The sequence below is a fragment of the Parus major genome, chromosome 18 (assembly GCF_001522545.3).
Source record: "Parus major isolate Abel chromosome 18, Parus_major1.1, whole genome shotgun sequence".
NCBI classification, from domain to species: Eukaryota; Metazoa; Chordata; class Aves; order Passeriformes; family Paridae; genus Parus; species Parus major.
Window position 1 is genome coordinate 10654114 of NC_031786.1, and position 8336 is coordinate 10662449.

At 58.4% G+C, this 8336-nt stretch overlaps 1 protein-coding gene across 1 annotated transcript in view; it reads right to left on the reverse strand.

Annotated features, from left to right (window-relative positions):
- Positions 1–6421: 6421 nt before the first annotated feature.
- The window catches only part of LOC107212307 (TBC1 domain family member 24-like), a 3833-nt gene continuing 1918 nt past the window's right edge, over positions 6422–8336 (reverse strand). The window contains exon 5 of the mRNA XM_015645359.1: positions 6422–7843. Coding sequence (XP_015500845.1) covers positions 7698–7843 — 146 coding nt within the window. The 3' untranslated portion in view covers positions 6422–7697. The remainder of the gene's footprint in view (positions 7844–8336) is intronic.

Below are 8336 nucleotides of genomic sequence, written 5' to 3' on the forward strand. Positions count from 1 at the left end.
GATCCCATCCCAGGAAAATAAAAACCCCAGAAAACACCAAGGGAGGATTGCTTTGTAAATGTTTGCAAAACCACTTTTATTGCAGAGGTTTAAACTCCTCTGTTTCCCTGCCTGTCTGCTGCCTCTAGTCAGCTGGAATATTCCTACCAGCCTCAATTGAGACATTAAAATGTCAAAAATGGTTTATTCCTGCAAGAAAATTTGGGAAAGAAGAGACCAGACCCACATTTAGGCTGCTGTCAAGAGAAAGTCATCAGGGTGAGCTCAGCCCCACTGCCAGACATTGAAAAAATGCATAAAGGAAAAAAAAAATAAATCAAGTCTCAGAGGTTGTTTGAGGTGGGAGCCTGATCCTGAACTGCAGCTGTTTTCCAGTGTGTTTCTGCATCTTCCATGGCTTCCCCATCCCTGTGGCTTTGGCCCCCCTGAGCACCTGAGGCCACATTTCCCAAGGGGAATGTGCTGGGAAGCAGCTCCTGAGGTAGATCTCAGCAGAAAATGGAAGGATTTTTCCAGAGCACCCTGCCTGCCAAGCACGTGCAATGCTTAGAAAGAGCTCTGGGGTGGATTGCAAAATCTACCCCGTTTGGAGTGGGTTTGGAACACTTTAATCCCTCTTTAATGGTGCTGCCCAGGAAATGACAAAGCTTTGGGAAAACAACCGGATTGGATTCTGGCTTGGGACATTTCAAATCATTGCACACATTTGTTTTCATGCAGCTCAGCAAAACCCTACAACATCCTGCCACAGCTTTCCTTGTTCCCCTGACACTTCTGGCACAAAAATTGGACACTGCAGCAGATTCCAAGGCTCAGCTCCATCCAGGTTTGCCCCGTGCTGGAGGGATCTGCTTTGGATGACTCCACTTCCAAGTTTATAGGTGACAACTCTGTGGGGATTTGAGAAAGGAGCTCCCCTGACACTTGGTGGTTTTTCTCTGCTGCCCCTGCAGTGATCCCTGTGGATGGACACTGCCAGGGATGTTGCAATGGGAAAAGATTTGTCTAAATTCCACATGCAGTGCCGCTGCTCAGGGAATGCCTGGCAGGAATTGCAGTATTCCATAGGGACCATCTCAGCTGTGAGCTCAGAGCAGGGAATGCTCAGAGCTGAGCAAACTGCACTGGGGAAAGGAAATAAAAGAAAACACTGGTGTTCTCCCAGTGGTTAATGAGTAAATATTAAGCTGTTTTGAGGTTTTGTTACAGGAGGTGTTTATGGGTTAGAGCTTTTCAAACAGAACATCGAGAGCCTTTGTGCTGAGTCCAGGTCATTCACAAGAGGAGGTTACACTTGAAAAAATCCACATTAGATTTAATAGTGTTTGCTTGAGGCCACAGCAAGAAGGGAGACCCAGGGAAAGAATCAGAAGCATCTCTAGAAATCGCTTTGGTCCAACGTGCAGACAGTGAAATGCCAGGTTCAGGCTCGTGTGGGGTTTTTGTGACAGCAACCAGGAGAAAGCACAGCTCCCCCAGGGGATGTTCTGGGGCTGGGACAGCAGGCAGGGATGGAGCAGGGATTTTCTTGCAGGACTAAACTATTTTTGACATTTCAATGTCTCAGTTGAGGCTGGTAGGAAGTGTTGCAGGGTGAGATGAGACAAACATTGGCTCCTGCCTCTGCTGAAGCTGCTCTGCAGCTTGCAAGGGGATTTAGGTGAAACACAGGGAGGACCAGGGCAGTGTGGGCTCAGGAATTCCCTGAAAGCATGGAATGCTGTGGCTGGGCACTCCTAGGAAGGAGGAATGTCCCTTGCAGCCCCCACCTTGGACAGCCTGGCAGCCCCTGCAGTCCCAAAGCTCTGCAGGGGATCAGGTGCTCCTCATGCCCCTGGCAGAGCCAGGGGGTGGGACAAGGCAGGGACAAGGTGGGTCTTGTCCTCAGGGCTCTGTGGGGAGCCAGCAGCATCCCCACAGCCCCAGGAAAAGGCTGCTGCTCCCTCTCAGCACCATGGCTCAGCAGGACAGTGCTGTCCCTGGAAGCTGATCCTGCCCAGTGGGAGCCAAAGGCCCAGAGCAGCTGGGGTGGGCACAGGGTCCTGCTCTGAGCCAGCCCAGCCCAGCCCAGGCCTCACTGCCCTACCCTGGGCACTGCCCTGGGATGTCACAGCCCCAGGTCCCGCAGGGTTTGAGCGCTGCCCTCCAAACGTGGTCAGCACTGGTCAGAGCCAGGGAGCTGCTGCACATCCCTGCACCAGGCTGAAGCTCCAGCATGATTCTGTTGCTATTTCCCTTTGGATTTCACTCAAAAATGCTGTTATGCTTTGTCCTTCCCCATCACCTAAGAGAAAATCACAGTCTTTCCTCGTCCCTGACAAGTGATCTGTGATGCAGCAGCAGAGCTTTGGGTTCAGGAGCCTTCAGTGAAGCAGTTGGGCTCAGAAACCAGCAGTTGTGGCTCCAGTTTTCTGTGTGCAGAAAACTGGAGCCACAAATGTGGGAGTTCCTCCCTGGGAAGCAGGTGGGAAGGGGCTGCCAGTTCCTATCAGCATCGGTTGTCAGGGGCAAGAGCAGCAGGTACTGATTTCCTCCAGGACCTTCAGACATCAGCCTGAGTGAAGCAGCTCATTAAAAGCAGCTAATTGCTGCAGTCATTTGTGAAATGAATTTTTCAAGGTTAATTTAGTTTAGCACTGAGAGGCCTCCATTTAGCTCTGGAGAGGGTGAACTGCATGTGCCACACATCCCTCCCTCCCTCTCTCCCGGACAGAGCATCCAGCACGGGGAGCTCAGATCTGGGGCATTCTCAGGGATGGCTGAGAGGGGCTGCCCTGAGCTGTGATGGGGAAGCCCAGAGGGTGCAAGGCTCTGCTTCCAGCATGGCAAGGTGAGCAGCAGGCCAGCTTGGACTGTGCTTGGTGCAAACATCAGCTTTGCTTTGTCAGGAGATGAGCAATCCCTTCTTTTAACCATGGCAGGGATGCTGGGAAAGCGGAGTCTGAGATGTGATGTGTTCAGTCAAGCTTTGCTGTTATCCCATCTCCCCTTTGCCATGGAGTTTCCACAAGCAAACCTCGCTGTCTGATGGCCTCCCAGATGGCTTTAAAGACAGCAGGGACAGTCTGTGGGGGCAAGAGGGGCATTTTCTGCAGCTGGGATGGTGCCTGGCGTGGAGACATTTTCTATCCTTGCAGACTAAAAGCAAGCCCAAGGGAGAAACAAGTGCAAAGCCCTTTGTTTCTGCATCATTTCAGGCCCAGGGGGGCTGTGCCAGCCTTTGCTGTCTCACTGTGGCACAAAGCAGCCTGGGCAGGGGTCTCAGAGCCGTGGGACACCGACCATGGGGTCTCTGCCCACGCAGGAGCAGTGGGGACCTCTGTCCATCTCTCCACTCCCTGTGCATCAGCAACCACATCCCTCGTGGAAGGAATCAGCTGCAGAGCCCAAATTTGCCCAGAGCTTGCTCCAGAGCTGGGGGGCCTGGAGAAGAGCTGGGGGAGCTGGAAAGGAGCTGGTGGGGCTGGAGAGGAGCTGGTGGAGCTGGAGCAGAGCTGGTGGGGCTGCACATGTCCCACCTGAGCACAGCCCGCCTTGGCACCAGCCTGGGGGAAATCGGCTGTTTAATGGACACATCCTGTGTTTGCAGAGCAGGGCCAGCTGTGACAATGCAGATGTTTCCTGTCTCCCTGGATCTGCAGAGAGCCTTTTCCCAGCTGGAAGCGGTTCCTGCACTTGGGCTCTGTCTCGGGGAGCGCAGACCTGGCCTCAGCAGCGGGACGTGCCTGGGCAGTGACTGTCCCACCCTGCCCGCTCAGCCCTGGCTGTGGCCAGCCTGGGAGGCAGCCCCAGGGAGAAAAGCCCAGTTCCAAGGCCAGTGCAGGCCTGGCTGCCCCGTGGAGAGATGCCAGCCCTCCTGGAGAGTGTGAGCAGCCCTGAGCAGGACGTGGGGATGAAGGACGTGGGCAGGAAGGTCCCAGGTGTGAACAAGATGGGAGGATGTGACTGCATTTACCGTCCTCCCTTGCTGAGTCTGTGTCTATTCCTTGTCTGGAGCCCTGGAGCCAAGCGATAAAGCCAGGTTCAGCCCCTGCTGGGCCAGAGGGCAGCTGGTGGAGCCCTCACAGGCAGCTTTTGCTTTCCAAAGCTACTGTGCTCCAGAGGGACATCTGGAGCCAACCTCCCTTTCCTCCCTGTGCAGCTTTTGGGGCTCCGTGGCAGGGGCTGAGCTGAGGAAGAGTTTAGCTCTGAGTTTTGCCCCTGAGCTGCAGTGAGCCCTGTCCTGACCCTTTGTTTCCTCCCCAGGGACAAAGCTCTGGAGCAGGGAGTGCCTGGGCATGACCACGGCCTCACCTGGGCTGACCCGAGCACCTTCCCTGCTGCTCTGAGCCAGGGACAAAGATTTCCTGGGATGTCTCACGGGCGGCAGAGCTGGGTAAGGATGCCACCCTCAGTGAGGATTTCTACCTGCACCGCTCCCGATGAACTCCCTTCTTCCCGGCCGGGGAATGCGGAGGCAAATTCCCCCCGCCAGGCTGCGGGCTGTGCAGAACGCTCCGTGTCAGCAGCCGGCCAGGCTGCAGGGCACGGGCACAGCTGGGCTGCCACCGGTGCCACCTCACACAGCCCCTGCACCTCCCTGTGCCCGCTTTGTGCCCAGCCCGGGAGGACTCGGGGCTCAGCACGGTGGGCGCTCGGGGCGGTTTCGAGCTGTCATTGAGCTCAGGGAAGCCTGGTCCTTGCGGGGCACGCAGGACCCTGGACAGGGATGCAGGACGGCTGCTGAAGCACAGCTCTGTCCCTTGGTGTCCTGAGGTGACACAGCCCCCTGGGATACTTCCCGGAGCTGCAGCCCGGCTGTGGAGCTGCAAACTCTGCTCGGAAGCTGCATGGAGGGGGCAGGAATTGTGCCCCAAATCATTCCTTTTCCACCCTCCCTGCAGCCCTCTCTGCCTGCCATCCATCCTGCCCGGAGCAGCACTGCTGACACCGGGAGCAGAGCCCCTCACCCTGCCACCAACCAGGGTGGGCCTGGAGGATTCCCAACTGCCTCAAAACCAGAAGAGGTGAAAAACTTGTGGGAATTGAAGCCAAAAGTGGACGATTCCACCGCTGTTCCTGGAAATGCCACGTCAGAGCCAAAGCACTCAGCACCCACCTGCATTTCCCAGCCTCGGCAATGGCGCTCAGGAATGGGAGCTGTGGAGAACGGGGCTCTGGGAGAGCACTGCTGACCCATTCCTGACAAAACCGGGGTGAACTTCCCAGCAAAGGCCACGGGGACACAAAGAGGAGAGGAGGAACGAGAGACAAAAGCACAAGCGGAGCGCTTCAGTCTGGCAGCCAGAGTGCTGTGCTGGGAAAATCCTGATTTACTGCACGACTTCTGGCAGATGAGGAAAGAAAGGAGCAGAGTTTCTAGGAAGTGACAGCTCCCTGAGTCTTTTCCTTTCTTCCCTGGCCGCCTTTGCAACCCTGCTTGAGACATTCAGCGGGTTTGGGGGATTTTGTGCTGGATTGCAGAGCCCTGGTGCCCATCCTCACCCCTCAGCTTGGGAATCGCACTGCCTCTCACTCCTCGTGGGAGCCTTCATCCCACCGAGGGGACCGAGGGCACAGCTGAGCCATGGTGTGAGCCAGGAGCTCTGCCCCTGCCCCACCAGGGGCCATCCCCCTGTTGAGGCTGGGCTCTGGCTACAGCTGTGCCCCAGGTTCTGGTGCCGGGGGCAGGCAGGAGCCCTGGGAGCAGCTCTGTGCACAGGGAGCAGGAGGGAGGCAGCATCCACAGCCCAGGGCTCCCAGAGCCGCGGGGGATGCGGTGCTGAGCCTTGGGAAGAGTTTGTCTGCCCATCCCGGTGGGTCTGCACACGCTTTTCCACCCCGAGCTGCTGCGGAGGTTTCCATGCCGAGTGAGAGCAGCGGCTGCACGGAAATGACAGCGGGAATCGGTGGGTGGCAGGGAATTCCCACCAGGATCGGGATGGGAGGCCTTGGGAAGGCTCCGACGTGCCTGAGCTCCAGGGATCGCCCAGCAGTGCCCGGTGCAGGTGTCTCGGCTGCCCATCCCGTCCTGGGCACACGCTCTGCTGTTTCTCGGGGTGCCTGCGGATGGCATCACCTCCCCATTGTTCGGGATGCGGGTGAGGCGCTGGAGGCTTTCCCCTGCACCCTGCAGGCCGTGGGTGAGGCTTGTTTCGGTGGAAAACAGAGATGCCACATTAAAAGTCGAGCTCTTCATGCATTTCCAGCCTCAAGTCCCCGCAGCAGGTGGCTCAGGGAGCTCCTGTCCCCACAGCTGTGCCCTGCCACCCCGGTGTGCAGCACCAGCTCCCATGCCGAGCCCAGCAACCCCTGTTACTTCTTTATTCCCGCTTTATTTCTTTTATTTATTTATATACATATATAATATAAATATATATTATATTTTATATAGTAATATAAAAAGATGTTATTATATATAATATATTATTTTATACATATATATGTATATTTATTTCTTTATTCTGGACTTTTTTATTCTGGACAAAGCAGGAGCTGGGGGCAGCCACAAAAGGCTCCCTGCTCATCATTACTTGGCACTATTTACACATAGCAAGGACATCTGCCTTCACTGATTGCTGAACACATAGCTTTATTAATGTTTACTTTTTAGTAATTGGCATCCAAGCCCTGTTTTCTGGGTGTATCCTGATCTGTCACAAGATGTCTTCCCTCCTTGGAGCTGGGTAAGCTCCATTTGAGGCAGTGGTCAATGAGTCGGGGAGTCACACTTCCCACTGCTGCAATTCCCTTCCCCCAGGTATTTCTCTTTCCTGCTGTTTCCCCTCCTGGTGATCTGGCCCAGACACCCCATTCCTGCTGTGCCTGGCTACCCTGTGGAGGCTCCGAGCCCTTCCTTTTCCACCCAGGAAAGTGTGTTTGGGGTGGCAGATGTTCTCCTGCAGGAGCCAGAGGGGTCCCTGTGCCCTCCAACCCTCCCATCTCTGACAGGGCCACACCAAACCTTCCCATCCCAAGTTAAAATGGCCCATCCTGATGATCCCATTGGGGAATCTCTATGTCCAGCCCTACAGCCCCAAGCCAACCCTGGGCTGGGGACAGAGCAAAGGGCTCAGCCCCAAGCATGGGGTCCCCTCGGGGCTGTCGCTGCACCCCACAAACTCCGGGCAGGGCTTTGCCAGCACTGGCAGCACTTCCAGCTGGGGACAAGAGGAGTCTCTCCCGGTGCTGGTGGATCCCAGGCAGTCCTGGGTACCCACCGGGGCTGCACAACTCCGTGGATGGCTTGAAGGGCTGTGCTGGCCTTGGGGCCCGGGGGAAGCGGATCTGAGGGTGTTTCTGGTGAGCTCTGGAGCTCGGTGTTTGGTTTGGCCTGGGCTCAGAACTGCCACAAAACCTGCTCGTGCCGACACCGGTTTGCTGAGCCCCGCGCTGCAAACAGGCCAGGGAGGTGGGAGAAACTGCAGAGCGGCTGCCCTCCCCTCCAGCACCCCAAACTGGGACAGAGCGGGTGGGGAGGGCCGGGCCCGAGCTGGGACGGCCGCTGGGATGTCCCCGGGGGCAGCGGCCGCAGTCCCGGCCCCGGCACGGCCTCGGCCTCTCCCCACAGCACCGCGAGGCCGCTCCGAGCGGGCCCGGCCCGCTCCGGCCGCCGAGGGCCCGATGGAGAGCGGGGCTGTCCGGGCGGCCACAGCCCGGCCGGGGGCGGCCAGCGCGGGGAGGGGTCCCCGTGCCCCGCTCGGCGGCTCCCCAGGGAACTACGCGCTCCGAAAGCCCCACACTTCCAAGAGCTGCACCTGGAAGTGCTCCCGGCAGAGCGGGGGGTTGTCGAAGGTCTCGCAGCGCTCCGTGTGTCCCCAGAGCAGGCTGGCGTCCAGGGACAGGGCCTGGCCTCCCCCTCCGCCTGCGGGAGCAGCGCAGAGTCGGGCCCGGCTCCCCCAGGCCCCGGCGGGGCCGCGCCCGCCCCTCGCTCCCGGCCCTTGTCCCGTCCTGAGCTCGCTGCCGGGGCTGGAAGGGGCTCGGGCTGTTCCTGCGGGCCTTCCTGACCCACTGTGGCTCCTCTGCCGCCCCCCCGGCCCCGGGACACAGAGACCCGAGCCCGAGCCTCGGGGCCCTTCCTCGGGCCGAGCCCAGCCCCGGCTCCTCTCCCCGCCCGGGGCGAGGGAAGGGCCGAGAAGGGACGCGCCAGCCCCGGGCCGCGAGCCTCGCCGGGGTTTGGGGCCGTGGGGCTCCCCTGGGGGCTCTCGGCAGGAGCTCCCTGAACTGGAGGAAGGGGAGCTGCCCTCGCCTCCCGGACTTTAACCCGACAGAGCCGGGAGCTCTTCGGGGAACGCTCGGGGTTTAACCCGGAGCGGGCCCTTCCCAGCGAGGCAGCGGCGGGCGGTGGGTGCCACCCC